The sequence below is a fragment of the Hermetia illucens genome, chromosome 2, assembly GCF_905115235.1.
Source record: "Hermetia illucens chromosome 2, iHerIll2.2.curated.20191125, whole genome shotgun sequence".
NCBI classification, from domain to species: domain Eukaryota; kingdom Metazoa; phylum Arthropoda; class Insecta; order Diptera; family Stratiomyidae; genus Hermetia; species Hermetia illucens.
In genome coordinates, this window is record NC_051850.1 from 159881225 (window position 1) to 159900980 (window position 19756).

The following is a 19756-nucleotide window of genomic DNA, read 5'->3' on the forward strand; positions in this document are numbered from 1 at the left end:
ATTAGGCCGCCGAAACTCCGAACGGAGAGTACGCAACCATACCCCACTTCCGTCAGACTTTCAGGTTCCGAAGGTCAGTAGCGCGTGAACGACAACACGATGAAGTTCGGTAACTAGGAAAAAAGAATTGCGAATATTGCGTTGCACCAATGTGGGCATACGCCGAAAAAAATTCATAGTTTCTTAACATAGCTGCCAGTAAACGAATGATTCGTTTTTAGGACATTAGCTCGATACCGCGAAACAGCTGATGTGGTTGACACGCCGCGGGAGGGGCGTCCGCGCTCCGTACGTCGCCCGAATTTGGTGCATGCTGTGCGTGAGCGTGTTCGTCGCAATCCTCTCCGCAAGCAGAAACGAATGTCGGCGGAAATAGGCGTTTCAACTCGAAATATGAGTCGTATTTTACGAGAGGATCTCGGTCTCAGTGCGTACTGGCGGTGCGTTGGTCATATGTTAACGCCAAAACTGAAGGAAATACGACGAACTCGTTGTGCTGTTCTTTTGCAACGATTTCCCGGTAAAAAATATCGCAAAATTCTATTTTCTGATGAAAAAATTTTTACCATCGAGGAAAAATTCAACCGACAAAATGATCGAGTATATTCTCATAATTGTTATGAAGTCAAAGAAAATGCTCCTCAAGTCCAACGTCGTCACCATCGCACTTCTGTCATGGTATAGTCTCATATCACGGAGTAACTGATAAACAATGCGAGCGTGTGCGAAGAGATGTTAGAGGATGTAGTCGAGCCAGGACTCGGCCCCCACTCACAAAGCCAGGATAATTCAGCAGTGGTTAGCGGGACATGTTCCTGACTTCATAACCTCGGATGAATGGGCCTCAAGTAGCCCAGATTTGAGTCCTCTGGATTCCTTTGGGCTAAGTTAGAGCAGTTTGCCTGCGATTGAACTTACACCGATTTTGAGAGTTTGGAGGCTAGCATCATGCGTGCAGCTCGAGAAGTGCCGTTTCATACCATGCGTGGAGCAACCGAAGCATGGCCTCACGGACTTCGGGCTTGTATAGCTGTTAGCGGCGGCATTTTGAATATTTGTTTCTTTTGGAAGCTCCATTTTCCCTTTTCTAATGGTGTACTTTTCGATTGAATTGGCTTATTACTTCGTGGGAAATAAAGATTTGATTGACTGACAAAACCTGTGGCTATACTATGTACATTACCTTCTTTTGAAACTCTTTCTTTCCGCGCTCCACGCTATTTCTGAAGCTAGATTCTATTATATGATATTCCCGGGTGACAAAGTGTCTCGACAGCAGTGTCCGCCTCCGCCCTGTGGGCAGCAAATCTAGGATATTTAAAAGCAACACGTTCCATATCCTCTAGAACCATCTCGCGTGGATAGTCGACCTACCTGAAGCGCACTATGTATACGTGATATCATCCATGTCCGCTTAGGAATTGCTAATTTATCTATGCCGTATTTTAATATACTTTGAAACATCTGATTGTCATAAGTTTCGCCGGTTTCATATGTCATGGAGGCATTCCTTTCCTTTTATATCCCTTTTGAGCTTGTAGAACACAAAGAAATCACAAGGACTTGATTCGATGAGTGGGAGAGAAGAAGAGGGCGGACAGTAGGTGTCATGCTGCATAACTGCACAGGGGAGCTGCACATCAAAATGCTGTCATAACTATTATCCTCAGGAGAGGGCCGAGGACCGATCCTTGTGGAACACTACAAATTGTCCAATGCGATTTAGGTCTACCGCGTGAATTGCAACTGCCTCTTAGCTGCCTGGTGCTCAGAGGTGGCGGTGAGGAAGACGAGGTGGCAACCCTGTTGGCCAAACCAAAACCAAGTGGCCGAGGAGAACATCCATAGTGGTGGCACCCGGAGACGCTGTACTCACTTTGGCTTGCCGACCGTGATGCAGTAGGCGAATGCTCCAAAGGCCTAATCAAGGCGATCAGACCCGAGTCTGCACGGGGACTCATCTGAACTGACAACTTGGGGGGTATGGTACCAAGGGAACCGAGATAGCCCCTGGACTCTCATACTTCAGGTGAACTTCCGTTGTATGTGAGTACAGCTCGGTTATTTGCGGTTATAGGGGCCCACTAGTGGGAGCTTCAGGGGGGTTGTTGGTGATGCTCAAGCGAGAAGAGACCTTCGGGCCTCAGCATGGTGTTACGTTTGAACACGGGTGCCGTACTCCTTAGTTCGGTAGAGATTTAGGTATGTCTTGCATCCACCAGTATGAATGCTAAGCCATGCACTTGGTATAGATTGGTACCGTTGTTGCTTGTCTCAGCGGGGCTCTGATTGTGGTCACAAAATCAATCCGTGTCTTAAAAAGACAGTGGAATTAAGTCGTGCAGACAGGTGCTCACGTTAAACCCTCAAGGACTTAACTGTCCTAACTGCCTATTTGAGAGATGACACTATCTTTCTGCGATCGATATAACGTAAGGAATCGTTGGAATATTTTACCGAAATCGGAAAGGTATAAAACAAAGCAGAGAAGAATTCCAGGGGTTTATTTGGCTTCCAAATCAGCATTAGCTTCTGTTGCTTCCATTTTGCCGGGTAGACCATTTCTTTCAAACGCACTGGAAATGTTTGAACGAGTCAATTCGGAATTATCTTAGCCACTAAGAGTGCTTTACTTGAAATTTCGTCTAAGCCGAGGGTTTTATTTTTGATAATCTTCTTCGTGGTTTCAAAGACTTCTTCCGTGATTATGTTTGGAATTTCATGGGGATTTTCCTGAAGAGTGAGTAGGTTTACTCCACGTGGAGAGTGTTAATTATGGTCTGCTGCAAACCAGGGTAGGATACCAGCGGTGAGCGTTTACCCTTGACTGTGCAGACCCCTATAGGTCGGGGTCTGTTTCCTCGCTTAATCTCTTGAAGAACCTAGTTCTACTTCTGAATTCTTCTTCTGACTTTGCAATTCTTTTCTTTCCTTCAGTCCTTTCCTCTAAAATTCATATTACTCATTCAAATTGTGCGAAGTTCTATAGCAATGGATAGCAGACTTAATAACGAGTGAACGATCTAATAATGAGTGGAGTGGAAACCCAAAATTCACCAATGGGAAGAGTAGAGACTCAGTTTTTCTAGATATTAAATTGTGAGTCAATTAAATAGGAACTCAGTTTTTAATATATAAAAATTGGTCGTACAACTTTTCGAATTAAGGATGGTTCCTGCTACGTTGGCTACATCTTTTGACTTTAAGCTAGACTGCAACTTTCGATCTTGCGATGGTGAGCGGTAGAGAGGCTGTCTGGATGTCCTATACTCCACAAAGGAGTGAACAGGAGTTTTACTTAGTGTTTTCTATTCATTCCTTTGGGGAGTATGGGGTATCTACACAGTTTCAATTTTCAATCACTATTTTCAACATCTTTCCCGTAATGTCTAAAAGACTGATGAGGCGATATGAAGAGGGCACGGCAGGTGGTCTTTGAAGCTTCGGTAGTAGAAGTAGTTTCTCCCTCTTCCACTAAGCGAGAAACATCCCGTCGCTCATGCACGTGTACACCACTCGGGCCTGCCCGTTGTAGCCTACTTCGGAGGTTTATTCGAAACCCCGTTCACTCCCGGATCTCGCTTCTCTCTAATCCTCCGCACATCACTTTACGTAAATTTCGCGCATGTATCTTGTTCATTATAATTTTGTAGAAAGGACCCCACGGATTCGTATTTCTTAACGTGAACCTTTCTTAAGGTTACTTCAGAGATACTGATATTCTTCCTCCGGTTTTGGATATTCCGGGTTTCCTCTTTGGTAAAGTCTCCTTGCTCGCAGAAATAGTCTGAACTTTCAATACTTCCTGATTCCACCACTAGTTCGGCTTGCTATTGTGGTATTACTACTGTTCCCTTTGGGCCGATACCTCCTAATGCCGCGAACAATATCTCGATAGTTTCGATAGTCCAACCGAAATTTTTTGCTACCAGTGCACATTTGCTTGTCATTTCCTTCTTTCCAATGTCAAAAAAGATAACCTAATGATCATTGTGAGCGTAGTGCTTACTTACTTGCCAGACCATCCATCCGTCTCATCAGTCAGGTACTGAGGTGTGTCAGATCGACCATCGCGCCTAATCTTCTGCCTCTCAACGTCGGTGCACATCCAACATTGACTAGTGCGATGCCTAGCTTCGCAAATGTTTTGATGAGGATTTGCCCCTGATTTTCGTTGCTCGTCTTACCCTTTCTAAATCAACTGTAGATATGGACGCCATTGCTGTCTGGCCTAAGAAAACCGGCTCCCGGAATTGTTCAGTTGTGGCTCTTGACTTCGACTTTTGAATAAATTGGAAAGTAGGTCCTGGGCTGTCCTGCAGTGGTTCAAGTTGTGTGTGCGGTTCGGCTCCCTTCTATTATAATTCCCGGACTTGTAACGTGGTGTCATCTGAAAATTAAAGTGTCTACGGATAAAAGCCCACGAACTTTGGAAACATTGAAGAAATGAATTCGACACTAATGGTTTGAACTGCATTGTTAATGTGCACAGAATGCAAACGCTTCTTATGCGTGGGTACCTTAGGGAACAATTCGAATCTGGTGGACTCATATCTGAATTTCTCCCAGTTGTAACGGGGTTAACCGAACTGACCTCTCGCCCTAGTGTGCATTATTATGTAAAATTATGGCTTCGGAGTGAACAAATGAGGCAATTTTTGTGCATTTTTCTATTCAGTTTTTGCAAGAAGGCACAATAATAGGCTGCTGCCCCACAAGTTTCACAAGGTACGCGGTCTAGAAAAACGATTGCGCTCTCCATTTGCTATATTGGAATACACTGGTTTGAAGTCCTCTAGCCCACATTTTATCAATTGTGACAATTCCAATGTGTGTCGCAATAGTCTTCCATTCCCCAGACTTTTTTTCCTCTGTTCACTAATCAAATAGTGAGTGACCCAACGAACGATACATTCCTTTTTTTGCAAACAATTTTTCCAATTGAGAAAGCAGATGAAGTTGACATCCCGATAGCGGTATATTTACTCACATGTCGACCCTCTTTGTTGGAAAAATTCCAACTCTAGCTTCACACTTTATTCATCAGTTGATGTTTGGTCTTTTTGTCTGTAGATCAACCCTGACGCTTTCACGGTTTTCACGAAAGCAGTTAGTCTGGTGTGTCACGGAATTACGATTTGAAGTCTCTTCACCACAAACCTTACAGCCCGATGAAATCCTCTAGCTCTTTCGTCTCAGTGCCCTAGTATCCATTTTTCCTGATGCCTGATGGGACTAGTGGCACTCAATTCCTTAAATCATCACTTAGAAAAACTTGGAATGGTGTTTTCCACTATTTGCCGATAATACGGTCCTGCACTTCATAAGCAGCTATTCTGGTTGCCTAAACCTTAAAGTAATTTCCTCTACATTCAATACATTTTTCCATCCGTCGAAACCAGCCCGAAGACCAACTTTAAGTTATATCCAGGAGTAAGACATGTTCGTTGTCTCAGGTCCTCAGAAGGTCCGCGTCATCATTTTCATTTTCTCTTCAACTTCATTTTCGCGTGCGGAACCAGTTTAAAGTCACTAGTGGTTAAATGTTTGGTGGAAGCTTTATCACGGTTAGCTTTAAAGGACAAGTTACTCAGAAGATTGGATGATTATAACTTTCGGATTCTTAAGACATAGCGAGAACATTTGAAAGCTGTCACAAGAATAAAGGTGATGAGTGAAAGACCAGCAGGCGTAGAGTCCTTCGAGGAATCGTAAGTGATGTGCATATGGAAGCATTACCAAGATCGCAGTAAGGTAGAAAGATGTACATTTACGTGCTGGGAGTAAGTACCCTAAATTCCCTCCGCAACATAGATTAGAATTGTTTCGTCCTACTTACATATCTGCATAACTCGGAGGACGTTTACTAGTCCCTTGTTGGACGAGATTATCAACCAAAACCCAGGAAAAACCAACTTCCAAAAAGTGTCCTAGTGTCCATTCTTTGGAGGTGGTTTGCCCAGCGTAAACTTCTACAGAAAATGGCCAAAGTCAGTTTTGGCACACATCAACGTGATCAACTCCCATGAAACCAACATAAAATGTCAGGAGCCAAATAAGAATATCTTTTGACGTCTGGAAGATAGCATTGTCTTTCACTTATGCTGAAATTGTTTTAGAATTTCTATTTTAAGCATTTACTCAACTGAGATGAATTAAACCATCGAGTAGGTAAAAAGTAACGTGTACGTAACAATCGGCTGTTAACTCATGATAAATATGATTGACAAAAAATAGAAACAAAGAAGCTGGAACTATTGTCGCCCTATATTAGGAGGAAGGGTCATAGGGAGAAGTAACTGAACCCGGGGTGAAAATTATGCGGAATCTCTCCTCCTGACATTGCATTGATTGATTTTGATAGAGGTTCGTTCTGGAGGGGGATTTCTGTAGGTCCCTTTCGAGCTTGAGATAATGGAAACAAAATTGGAAAAGTACCGAAGCTTTAATATTGCTTTCCTGACTGTATTATATAAGAGAAGCTTCTCCTGCCCTTTATCATGCCTTTAGGATAGTCGTTTAAACTGAGCATAAGCCATGCTTACGTGGGCTTTCATAGTTTCTATAACTTCCGAATTCCATGTTGGTTCATAAAATTCATGCAAAAAACTCTTTTTACTCCAACTATGCAGAGATTCAAACAGTTCTCGTGGCTAAGTTAAGTTGGTTTCAAATACTTAGGAATCGGCCCTCAAACAACATCAACCAATGCATTTCTGCATTAATCCCAGTTGTTAGGGCAGACCCCACTATTTTTTTGTCTGTGAAGAGTGTACTTGAATTGGTTGTTGACGATGCTGGGAGTCCTGAGTCCGCATCCACTTGATAGCTGAATGGACCACTTAGGAAGCAACTTACTTTCTCTCTTGTGGTCCACGGACTCGGTCACCCTCTTCCCAGGGCAGAGGTGAGGTAGCGTCTGTTGAGTTGCCTCTACCCTGGACGAAACCGTCATTCAAGGTTCTTTCTTTTCTTGAATTGGTTGTTTAAGGATCAGTGAATTTGGTTTGGTTCGACAATATTTCTATTAAAAAATATCTGCGTGTTTGCTTAAAAGACTGGCAAGTCAGCAATCCACACTTGAAGGAGTGAAAACTCTACCTTGTTGTTTATCCTGCATTTTTGACTTTCTAAACTTATCCACTCCGCACAGTTTTTAATGCTGCTATTTAGTTAAATTGCTCCATGCGTTAATTTATTGCAATAAACCACTTCCCTTGCAATTGATTCGAATTTATTTATCCAAATAGAAAATCTCAATTTTCACTCTCCTTCCGCAGCCCCTACCCCCAAAATGTTTGGGTAAACATAAATGAACCGATCATAAGTTATAGAGAAATACTGATGTAAACAAATTACCGAAGTTTAATACCCTCTAGGCGACTTGTGGGGGGTTGATGAAACGTTGTTGTTGAAATTAATGTTGTTTACAAAATTTGCTATTAGTCGTCTATTGTGCTCTCGTTGAATACGTTTGGCGGTGTTTCATATTATTCACAGGAGGGAGGTTGTCGACAAGGGCAATACGTGATGTTTTCGCGAACTGAATGGAAATGGAGAGTAGAATTGGAGATTTTGGTCTTGTTTATTCTGCCCCATGGAGAATTATAATAATTGATGAAAACAAGGTAAATAATACGAATAGGAAGTTTGAAAGCTATTACTCGAACTAGAGAGCAATGAGTCAGTCAGTATGTCAATAGGGTCAGACTGACAACAATATTTACTCCCAAATCGTTTTAGATTTCAATAAGTTCGAAGAAGGTACAATTTCAAAAGTTATGTAAATACTGCTCAGTGCAAACTATGTGGGAGGTTTTGCCGTTCAGAGATTTCATCGAAGCGTTGAGATTGAGATATAAAATCTATTTTACTGAAATATTTTATTCTATGGAAGAAAAAAACTTCCGAAACTACCATCTACTGTAGCCGGTCTTCGTAGCGGACGGTATAGTTCAAATTCCTGTGGTAACAAAGGGACTAAATATCCTAGGTTATACGTCTGTTTTTAGTAAAATCAGTTCCGTGTGAAAGCCTGGGTCAACTTAGGATGATAATTACGAGCGAGTATAATGCTGATCACATTGTTTTCTAGGATAGCGTTACAGTCTTGCAATGAAGTCCTGTAACACGTTGCAAATTGAACTGTGGTGCAACGATTCTTCTTCCTTTTCCTTAGCCTTTGTGATTTCTCATTTGCCGGACTTGGGTGCAGTCGCGAGGCTTTTAAATCACCATCCAGCGCATCAAGCCACAGTTATTTTCCCATCGGCTTTGATGTTCAGACCAATCTTGGTAAGTGAATTCTCGTTAGCGCGAATTACGTAACCATACCATCGAAGATGTCTTTCTCCTTTCATGATCAGTGCAACTCCATATCGATCGCGAATATTCTCATTTCGAATATGATTACAGTGTGTTATGCAACGTCTTCGTCTCCATTATCGCAAGACGCCCTTCATTGCTTTTTATAGCTGACCAGACACTCAGAACTATATAACTTTTTGTATAGACGCCTAAAGAGGATTTTTTCGATAGTTAGGTTTTATTTTCAATTGCAGAATTAGGTAAATCCAAGTAGAATCTAGCAGTAATTTGTTCTCATACGTTATTATTATTATTCCCGAGTTGTCACAATCTCGCAGATACCGGATTTTACCTAATACTTACACTAACTGCCAAGCATTTAGGCTCGGATGATCTTACCTGGCGCTGGTGGTAGTGGCCGGTAGTAGTTAAATGAGAGAATCTGTCGAGAATTTCCCGGAACATCGAGCACGCATGCAGAATGGTGTACTTCTGCATGGTTTGAACCAGACTGTGCGAAAGTCTCAGGACATCAAGGGAAGCCGGGAGGGAATTAGATACAATACCTGTAGCTGACAATATTATGGAAACTACAACCACCCGCTCGAGACGCCAAATTTCTTTGATTTCCGAACCAGTGGCTCACAGTTCACCTTCTTCTCCACGTAGTTCCGTTCGACGTTGCTGGTTTGGGGGATAGCAACATCAATAATTTACGCAGAGCGACCCGTCTTGTCTGCTTGCGGCTCATATTGGTAAACCCGACATGTTCCCGTGTTCAGCCCATGCTTGTATGCAAGGTTTTGATGGATAACCTCACATACAGCATTATGCCTGGTGATGTGTTGCACTGGTGCCCTAACAGTACAGTCAGAAATGAGATGGCCCAACGTCTCTAACGCCGAACCACACATTCTCCACTCGTTCTTTCATGATGGGCTTTTTATAAGCTCGGGTGGCGACCGCGCCGTCCTGAATGGCACACATGAACCCTCCGTCTCAGCGAAAAGCGCTCCAGCACACAGCCATCCGTTCGACAAATGCAAATCGACAAATGGCTGTCAAAGATAATTCACGTGTTTGTCGTGCATTGCCTTCGACTTCCATTCATCGATCCGCTCTTGGTCGGACTTCACCCCACTCAGAGGATTGAAAGATCGATCCTTTAAGTTACGTGGAGTCAGTCCACAGTCTGCCTTACAGACAGCCGCATGCAAGGGATTCGCCTGCTCTTTGCTGTAAAAATAAGCGACTTGGCGATGATGTTGTGCCGCCACGTCAACCACGCCCCTACCTCCGATATTACGAGGCAGGTTCATCCGCTCCACGGCAGAGTTTGGATGATGTATTCGGAATTTGGACATAGTTTTTCGTATCCACCACCGGATGTTTTCCAGATCGGTCTTCGTCCACGGCAATATTCGGGATGCATAAGCCAGTGAAGGGACTGTCGCCAAAAACTTTATTATTATTTCCGAGTTGTCACACTCTCGGCAGATGCTGGATTTTCCCTAATACATACTTGCACTAAGTGTCAAGCATTTAGGCTCGGACGATCCTACCTACTTAAAAACTAAAGGGACGCTGGTGGCAGTGGCCAGTGGTAGGGACAAAGGCTGAAGAAAAAAAAAGAAGCAAAAAAAAAGATTATTGTTATTATTATTACGTGTGGCTTTTACTTAACTAGGAATCTTTACTAGCTACCAGTTAGGAATGTAAAACAGTTTATCGCCAGGTTTTCGCCAAATCTAGAACAAGGACTAGTTAGTTTCTTACGGGGCATGACGGTCGTTTATAGAGTTAGATGAATGCGCCAGATTTGAGATGATGATATTCGCCGATGGAATATTGAGGAAAAATCGTTGCACGGTACCATAAGCAACTATTACGGGCAAGGAAATCTCATTGATTACTAGTCAAAGATTTTCTCATTTAAATCTATCTAGAAAATTCAAGTTGCGTCCGTTCAGCCCTAGGAAGTAAAACCTTGGCTCGAGTTCGCAATTGTCAGCCCTACGAAGCTCTTTCTACTATCCAGGAATATTTGGACCAATTTCTTACTTATCAGTAGGATATCACAAAAATGAGGGATTTTTCCTACATTATGCCAAATAAGCGTAACTAGATTCTAGTAAACAATGCCGCCCCGTAAGGAGCTTCTTCTTGACCCCATGAATACAGAGCTCCTTCTCAAAACTTCGTGAAAGAGAAATCGCTCAAACGAAACTGCGAGAACTTTATAATAAATAGCAGTTTCCAAATTTAAAGAATAATATTCTTCCATATATTGATTTTGTACCATTCATTTCACTGTTCACCGCGAAACAGTGAGTGGAGGGGGTGATATAAGTCCATTTCACTTTTCGAATTTTTCCAAAGAATGAATCTACTGGTAGAGTTTATGCACTGAACTATTGCCGAACCAACGCTTATAGAGCTGCAGTGTGTGCTTCACATTTTCATAGAGCAAAAATGAACTATGGTCATTATGAATCAGAACAAGTATTTTGACGACCATGGGGCTAGAGCGTCAGATTGTCGTAGCGGAAGTTCGCAGTTCAAATCTCACTGATGGCAGATGAATTTGTATCGCGACTGGATATCGGATAGCAATCAACTCAGATGTCAGTATCTGGGTCAAACCCAGCTTATACTTACGGATGAATGCGATGTTGACTACATTGCTTCCTATAGTGTACTGTACTCCTGTAGTGTACAGTTATGGTCTTGAATGAATCGCTCTAACACATTTCAAGGCCCAGATACAATTGGATTGTCGCGCCAATGATTATTATTATAAAGAAAAGACAAACCACCACGTGCTGAGGAATGTGAAGATTAAGGCGGGATCCCATATATCTTCCTCTAAAAACCCCAACTACCCTGATGACATCTACTTATTCATGTCCATTGGGTTTGAAAAAGGTGGCGAGGAAAGTCGGATTGGAGATAAATATCAACAAACTGAGTTTCTCAGTCTGATAGGTTGTTGCTCAAATGGCGAAAGTGGCAGTGAATAAGTGACACATCGAAGGTGACATATTTTAACATGACACCCCATTAAAGCTTCTCGACCAAGAAAAATTTTAGGGCATATGCTTTCGGCTTGGATATTTTCGAGAGTTATATGGTGCTTGTTATTATGCCCACGTCGACGGCAGATTGAACTTTGCTAGACATAAGCAGTGCTTATTCCAACTTTGTTAGGTGACAAACGATCACGAGGCAGCGCCCTTCTTACCGTCTGCTTCTTCTTCTTACCCCGAAAAGAGTACTACCAGTCACCGTTCATAATTAGGATGACACAACATTTTGAGTAATGCGACGATGTTAGCTTGAAAGATGTCAGATTTAGGTCTTGTTCAAGTGTCGTTCCACAGTCGGTAATCGCGGGAAATATGGTTTTCATTATCATCATCATTACCCCTTAAATGGGGAAAGGGCATCAACCACATCTGCGCACTATTGCTGCCGATTTCAGGAGACATGCAGTTCCTTCTTTCCTTCTTCCTTTCGAGAATACTGCAGTCGTCAACAGTTTTCTCGAAGTCGATAAAAAGCACTGCTCTACCATGATTTGTAAGGTATTAGTCCCCGTACAGAAAAATTCTGAAAGGAAGCTGGCCTGCTGGTTGTGAATCAAGCCTTTGATGTGTTCTAGTATTAACTAGAACTTTAAGTAGATGCTTTTCTTCATGATTTCGACGATCATCCCCTTCCTTCCTTTCATTGGTAAGATATCTCGGATTTTCAAAATTTCTGGGTGTAGAAACTCTGCCGAAATTGCGATGACCAGTTCTGCGGGGTGATCGGCAAGGCCGATGGGCCTCCACCGGATATTATATCATTCAGGAAAGTGGTGAAATTATTCCTTTTTCGCTTTAAGTTGCTCTTCATTGTAAATGTGGAATTTACTGTTAATGCCCTTGATCGTATAATGTAATTAATAAATTGAAATTATGTATATTTATAATAATTTTTTAATAAATTTGATAAATTATAATTACAAATTCATCATTCTTTACGTCATTTTTTAATAATTAATTGATCTCTCTTGATCAACGGCTGACTGCAACTGACTAGCCTGGTTCCTACGCCGGCCTCATGGCTGTCATCCTGCTACAGGTATGCGAGCTACTCAGGCGGGTGAGTTTCGAGTTGCTCAGTCGTTCTGAGTTGTGGTGCGCTAGTTTGCTCTGGAGCTCGGGTGAATTTCCGCTAAGCGACTCCACACTGCAGTACCTTGCGATCACCAGTAAGTTCTGCTGTATGTGGTATAATAAGATTACCGAAATCTTTATTTGCTGTAGTAACTTCTTTTTCCTCGAGCAGCGCAATAAGAAATTCCCTTTTCTAATGACGCACGCTACGCTGCACTTCCTAAAATCGGTTGCGGTATATGAGTTCACGCATTCCACTGCTAGGCTTCACTAACTTCATGACCAAACGTATAAATTCTCGGCAGGAAGTGGATTTCTCTAAGGCGTTTGCCCCGGTTAATCATACGATGTTTCTGTCTAAGCTCGCCGCACTTAATATTCCCCTATCGTCCTCTTCTTGGACCCCGGAATAATTTTCGGGGATAAGCCCTGTTTTGATAGACACTGCGTACTTATACTTTTGTCCAGTTCAGAAGCGGGCTCGGTTTGTCTTGATCGATGGCAATATTTTGGTCATAGGGCTTATCTGGTTGGAGTCAAGAGGCTTCCAAATCACCATCCTAGTTTCGGCTAAATTTTTGGTCATTTCCCATCGACTTCGATGTTCAGAGCAATCTTTAAGGGGGAGTTATAAGATTCTCCCTCATTTAGTTCTTCTAGTGTTGTGACAAGGAAAGTGACCGTAGTCTTCTTGGAAAAACCATCCTAACTTGCCTCTAAACGATTAGTATATAGTTTAATACAGCACTGACTCTATAGAGGAAAAAAAGGAAAAGGGCTCTGGTTTTCCTGGAGAGGTGACCTTAACCCGCTTCCAATCCGTTTGTTAATTTCCGAGTACAACACTAGCTCTATAGATTTTGATAAAATGCTGCTCCCAAAAGAATGGGGTAGACTCCATCTGTACAAGGTCATTTATATGGGTCAAATGAGTTTAACGCCCTTTTCATCTCATCCAATGTCACGATTACTTACTTTTCAGAAGTGATTCATCCATCTGAATTTTGTCACCCTTTGTTATTTCAGAACTTTCCAGATTCCTGAAAGAATTTCCTATCGTTTTTGGATATGCTCTGTCAAGTCTATTCGGTACCCCAATGGAATTAAGTAGATCTTAAGTAATTTTTGTGGGCACACTCGTTTTTGAAGTGTTTAAATTGCTTCGTAGTACTTCTTCCATCAGCAACTCTTGACTTTTCAGATCCTTTTAGTATACTGGGTGAGTGGTCACTTATCCTCCTTTCCCGCTATGTCTTCTTTGTACTATTAAATAGTCGGTGTGTTTTCTACCATATGTCTGCCAGATTTTGACTTCACCCGCTGCAGTTTGTGTATGCTTCTTTTTCAGCCTACAGTTCTGTGTTCAGTTGGTCCAGAGTCATCTCGATCCTCCTTACTCCCTCCATCTCAATTGTGAGGTTTCCCTTCTAGCATTCTCAGCTCATGGTACGAATGTTTAGCATATGTAGATATGAATGTTGTGAATTTGTTGATGACATGTCATACATAAACCTACCACCTGCGTTCCCAAAACAGCCCGATGTCTGAGGGGTTATGCATCAGCTTCTCATTCTCAAGTAAAAGGAAAAGTTTCCAGTTTAACTATAAATTTTATTTAAGGATTGCAGACACGTGTTTCGGACACAATATGTGTCCTTCTTCAGTGCTGCCTTATATAATCTACTTTCTATAATAGTATTTAATTACCTTTTCTGAAATTGTAGTACCCCCTTAATTACCTAGAATAAACTAGATGAGCAGTTGCCCATATCGGTGTTCAACAATCTGGCGTTAGTCTATTTAAATATTCCCAGGCTTTCTGCCGTGTCTAGTTTGTGGATTTTATGTATTTTTTGTATAATATCCACGTTCTCTACTATGTTCTTCTACTATGTGTTTTGCAACTGGAGACTTGACATGCCCTAGTGGGTTTTTTGCCGCTAGTTCCGCTTCTTTGGTATGTTCCTTGAATCGTATTTTTACCAACCGCTTAGTATGTCCTATATATATACTGCTGCATTCCAGGCATGTGATCTTATAGATCCCGCTCTCTTCCTCCTTGGATTTCGGGTCCTTTACGCTCCTAAGTCAAGTTTTAAGTTGCGCATGTCTGCTTGTTGGGGCAGCTTCTATTTTAAATTCTTTATGGGCATTACTGATCCTGGGCCACAACGAGGTGCATTTAATGCTCGATCTCACTGTTGCCTTGTCATTGATACCTAGCAACGACGTCAATTGTTTCCTGTTATTGATAGTGTGTTTCCCCTTTGTTACACCATCTATAATGATGTCGGTGCTGTACCCGTTCTTTTTCGCAGTGTCTTTGATATAAGTCAGTTCTTTGATATATCTCGATCTGGTTAGGGGGATATTAAGCATTCTATGTACCATGCTGTGGAAATCTGCGATTTTTTTTTATTTTTTCTAGCAATCCATTCAACAGCGATTTGTCCACGATGACTAGTACATCATCAACATATTTAACCCAAAAAGTGGACATTATCTCACGCTATTTCATTAGTTCCTCTAGACCTACCATAAATATTTCGCTTAGTAGAGGGGAAAGTGGGTGACCTATTGCCGTACCTGCGGTGGTTTTATAGTATTCACTCCGCAAGGTGAAATAGTTTTCATTCATACATATAGACGCTAGCTTTGTATATTGGCGATTCCCCCTCTTTTCCTTGGTTGAGGTGCGGTGTTTGTTGAGTCAGGTTTCGAAGTTGTGTAGAGCCTGTTTAACGGGTACACTCGAAAAGAGGGCTTTCACATCAAACGAAACTCGGGTTTCATGTTGCCTAATTTTAACATCCTTCGGCTTCTTGACCACCTGGAGGCTGTTTGTTACGGCATATTTGCTACGATAGTCACCGAAAGCGTTGGCTTCTTGTACTAACCATTTTGCAATATTGTAGGTGGGGGCATTAGTGTTCGCGATAATTTCTCGTGTTTCGTTACCATTTTTATGTACCTTGGGTTATGTTCTGAACCTACGCAAAGAAGGATTAGGCATGCGTAGTGCAGCGATGTTCTTGACAAGGTCAACACATTCCCTTAGTGTTTAACTCTTTTGATCGACTCTGGTAGAGGATTTGTTCTTAGTTTGAAGAAGCCGCCGTTATTTAGTTTCTGGAGTGCCAGGTCTTCGTAGGTCGTTCGGTCTTCTCAATCTCGTTGATCTGGGCTCGAATCCCAGCAGTCATGGATGTTTGTGTTTATGTTCTGTTTGTGATATTATCATTTGCATAGTGTTACGTGTGTTGATAATGAAACTGAAGCATATTCTCATCCGAGTCTTTGTGGTTGCCCCATACTCCTGGACCCACATTGATGCCTCCATATTGCTAGCTTTGTTATTTGGTTTCTTTTTCTATTGTGATTATATGGTCTATATGTGGTCTCACGACGGCAGTACGGCGGTAATTGACAGTTCACGTGCCCAGCGACCTCGGTAGATATGCGAGGCTTGTTGCTCTAAGTGGTCACCCGTAACTCCATTGATTTCCTTCATGGCATCATTCATTCCTAGTGCCATTTACCCGTCAGTACTGGTCGCACATCATTTGGATGGGTTTTTTTTGATTGCCACTTGGTTTTGGGAGCTTCATGGTTTCCCAGAAAATAAACAAGGTAGGAAGTCGTAACGGAGTGTGCTAATATGAAAGGGCAACAAAATTAGAAAGTTTACTGCAAATCCTAATATTATTAGCAATGTTATGCTAGGTCAAACAATTTCTTTTGCAAGTATCTTTTGGATTCCTATATATTACGCCTGCTCGGGTTCACAAAAGCTGTATACCCTCACTATTAGGAGAAGTGCAAAAATCTTTTCAGTGTCCTGCCTTCCATTCCAACAAACCGTCCAAAATTTTCTAGCAAGTTGAATATGAGAACTTCTAGTTAAATTCTCAAAGTACTGGGCACTGTTGTAGCCCTCACTCTTCCTTGTGCTAATTGGGCTTAGATGATTCTTTACCTTGGTGTTATCTAAGTTTCATTTATGAGAAATGGAGGTATCTGGCTTTTGATGTGCTTTCATTTTCAGATGAACAGAAAATGCGGTTTCCGATCTAACGACGTGAATATTCCTCTATTCACAGGAAATACTATTTGTGTTGCATTGACTGAAAATCAATATACCGCAAAAAATCAGATGATAATCGCATCTGTATTCATCTACCAAAATGAACGACAATATGAAATCAGTCATTCCTACCGCCATCTCCACGATTTTTTTTTTACTTTTGTCAAAACGTTGAATAAACAAATTCACCAAAATTCATTGTTTGGGAGTTGAACGTGTCGACAAAACTTCCTTTGTGCAGCTCGATAAAGACAACCCAATCCCATCAATCCTCCTTGTTTCCTATCGCCCATTTTCCACCGCCCAGTTTTTCATTCATTCGTCATTGACATTCACTCTTTGGATAGAGGATATTATTTAGTTCATGTGGAACTGTATGAGTTCCTTCACACATTATAACTCACAAATGCTCTTAAAAGCCTTATATATAGTATCTTTTTTCGTGAACATTCGTATCTATCCATATTGCTATTTTTGTTACTCCGAAATTACAGTGGGAGGTGTGAGTCTTTGATCGTGGGCCGGTGGAGGGCTGAAAAAAAAATGATTTAGCGAAATTTTGAACATTGTCTTCTACGACTAAGATTTGTTGAAAAAAAATGGATTTCTATTAAAAGATAATCAGGCTAAGATATCACCATAATCAAATCTATGTCAACTACGTTTTTCTTCGAGCAAATATTCGGCGGAATTTTCCTTTGCAGCCTTTTAAAAGGATTCAAGCCAAATCCATTCCACAATAATCAAGACGTCTGGAGGACTAGACTAGTCCCAAATCCAGTAAAGTCTCCTCTGAATAAATCAAATTATCAAATTTTGAATATTCATCAAATATTAACGCTCACGTCTTCAACATTTGCTACTGAATTGATTCGGAAACATCTCTCGCCACGCATAAAAGATTTTCCCCCTTCAACTGTACAGCATTTCCCTACAAAGTTTCAGTCTGTGTTTATCTGTTTTCATCAAGCAGAAGCTTCACATTTACTGAAATGTGTTTGCACAAAAATCAGTTTTTGCCGAACAACACTGTCAGTGAGACATAGACACATCAGACAAGATACCCTGCGGGTATCACCGCGTACATTTGAATTTTCGCGCCCGGTCAGCAGAAGACGTTCAACGACGATGTCTACGAGTAATTATCGCATAAAAATACGGAGGAAAGCTTGAGGCGCTTGAAAACTTGTAAAATTCTATTACATATCAAAATTACTATTATTTTATGTGAATGTTTTGTAATATTCGCGCGTGAGAACGAGTACATCGCCATGAATTTTGCAATGTGAAAAATGTATATTATATTTATGCAAATTTTAACGGTCATTTAATGGTTAAATATCCGTTGAAAATGTGGATTTTTTATGGTGTCGTTTCGCAGCTGAGAAACGTTAAATATTGTTTATTGTTATAAGTGATTATTGCTGTGTTACAGAAATGATTTGTGATTGTATGAACGGGAAGATGTGGTCAGGAATTGGCATTATTTGGGCCTCCTCTCGTTAGCAGTGCTAATCGCTTAATTATGCACGATTCTGCAGCGAATTGCATTCGATAAATATGCAGTGGTGAATCGAGAAACAACAATAAATCGGAAGTCGCGTTATCACCGTTTTAATTAGTGCTTTCCACTTTGATTGTGATATGTGGAGTGGCGTTGAAGATAAAATGTTCTCGCTAGACGACGTTCTACCTAAGCTCGGATATTCTCTCCATGAGCAAAGTAAATATCATTGCACTTTGATAATTCTAACTAAAACAATGATTGGCTATATACATACATATATACAATATGGTATATCTCAGATAGAACGGATTTATCATAGACATTATTGTTAAACAGACAAAGAATGTTATCTCAGTGGGAGTCAAAATACTGCCTCAGGATGAATTTCTTTCTGGTTATGGCAAATAACTCATCTTCGATTGCAATCTAAATGGCTTTTTGTTCAGCTTTTTTGAAGTAATGTTTTGAGATCGCATACGCTAATTATTCTGTTAAGGGAAAGTCGCACCGCGTCCTTAAAGAACTATTGTGTCCTTTTTACTGGTTATAGTGTACCTATTGATCATAATATCTCAAGCAGGCCTATAACTGTCAGAAACTTTAATTTCCCTACGTCCAGATTTTTCAGCTTTGCTGTTAAGTGTTCTCCCAGATGCCTCGGCCTACTTTGCACAAGTGCAGGACGTTTTTAGAGGTTTCGTCATACTCCTCACAAAACCTGCAGGCAGTGTCCATAGATATCCCCAGCTAGGTTATAGTTCAACCGATAATGACCAGTGAGAATTCCCACTATGATTCGGAGGTTCTTTTTGGTGAGGTTTAAGCAGTCCTTTGTGCGCATGGGTTCGTATCCCCCAATAAGCAGAGACTGCTCCATCCCTGGAGTATAGTTCCCTCAACCGTTTCTCTTCATTTTTTAGATTCATAGCCATGAAACCGTTTCCAATTCCACAGAAGTTTTCTGGCCCGTGTAAATGCGTCTCTGCTCCCTTCTTGGCTAGTTCGTCTGCTGCCTCGTTGCCTTCCAACCCAGCATTGCCTGGAACCCAAAGTATCCAGACCTTGTTGGACGAGCCGAGTGTATTCAGTCTTTCAAGACATTCCCACACCAGTTTAGAGTTCACCTGGTTGGACCTAAGTGCCTTGATGGCTGCTTGGCTATCGGTGAGAATAGCTATGTTCTGCCCCCTGCTGTTCTTTTGGAAATTAAAGGAGGCACATCTGTCTATGGCGTATATTTCCGCCTGGAATATGCGAGTGCCCCTGTCCACTGGCTCAAAATACATTTTCCTTGGATCAATGGCACCGGCACCCGTTCCCTCTGTTGTGAGGGATCCGTCAGTGTACCAAGTAATCAGTTGCTGGTTTAAGGGGGTCATCCCGTGGGAAGTCTGTTTTTTTTTTGGCTTTCTTTAGAAATTTTTCGTGAAGAACTGGAACTACAAATACGAATTTTTCACCATAGATTTATTAATATCTTGAGCGTGCATAGTAATTTTTCCAGCTCGATCACATAGTTCGTTATTGAAATACAGAGCAATTTATACACCCATCGCCAAAAAAAAGGTGTTTTTCTGCTGCCACGCTAGAGGGCGCTGCGATCATCTTAGAGAAAAAGAGTAACCGCCATTTTAACGTACAGACTTAACTACAGTCCGCAAACTAGAATTATTGAAAATATTAAAAACTTCTAAAAAC

The 19756-nt window shown here is 41.5% G+C and overlaps 1 protein-coding gene across 8 annotated transcripts in view; it reads left to right on the top strand.

Moving 5' to 3' along the window:
* Positions 1 to 19756, top strand: part of LOC119649162 (supervillin) — an 838258-nt gene that overhangs the window by 375045 nt on the left and 443457 nt on the right. Inside the window, exon 1 of one of the 8 annotated variants that reach the window (XM_038051183.1) lies at positions 17592 to 18274. The exons of the other annotated variants lie outside the window; for them this stretch is intronic. Coding sequence (XP_037907111.1) covers positions 18196 to 18274 — 79 coding nt within the window. The 5' untranslated portion in view covers positions 17592 to 18195. Of the gene's footprint in view, positions 1 to 17591; positions 18275 to 19756 lie in introns of those variants that run through there. 8 annotated transcript variants of the gene reach the window in all.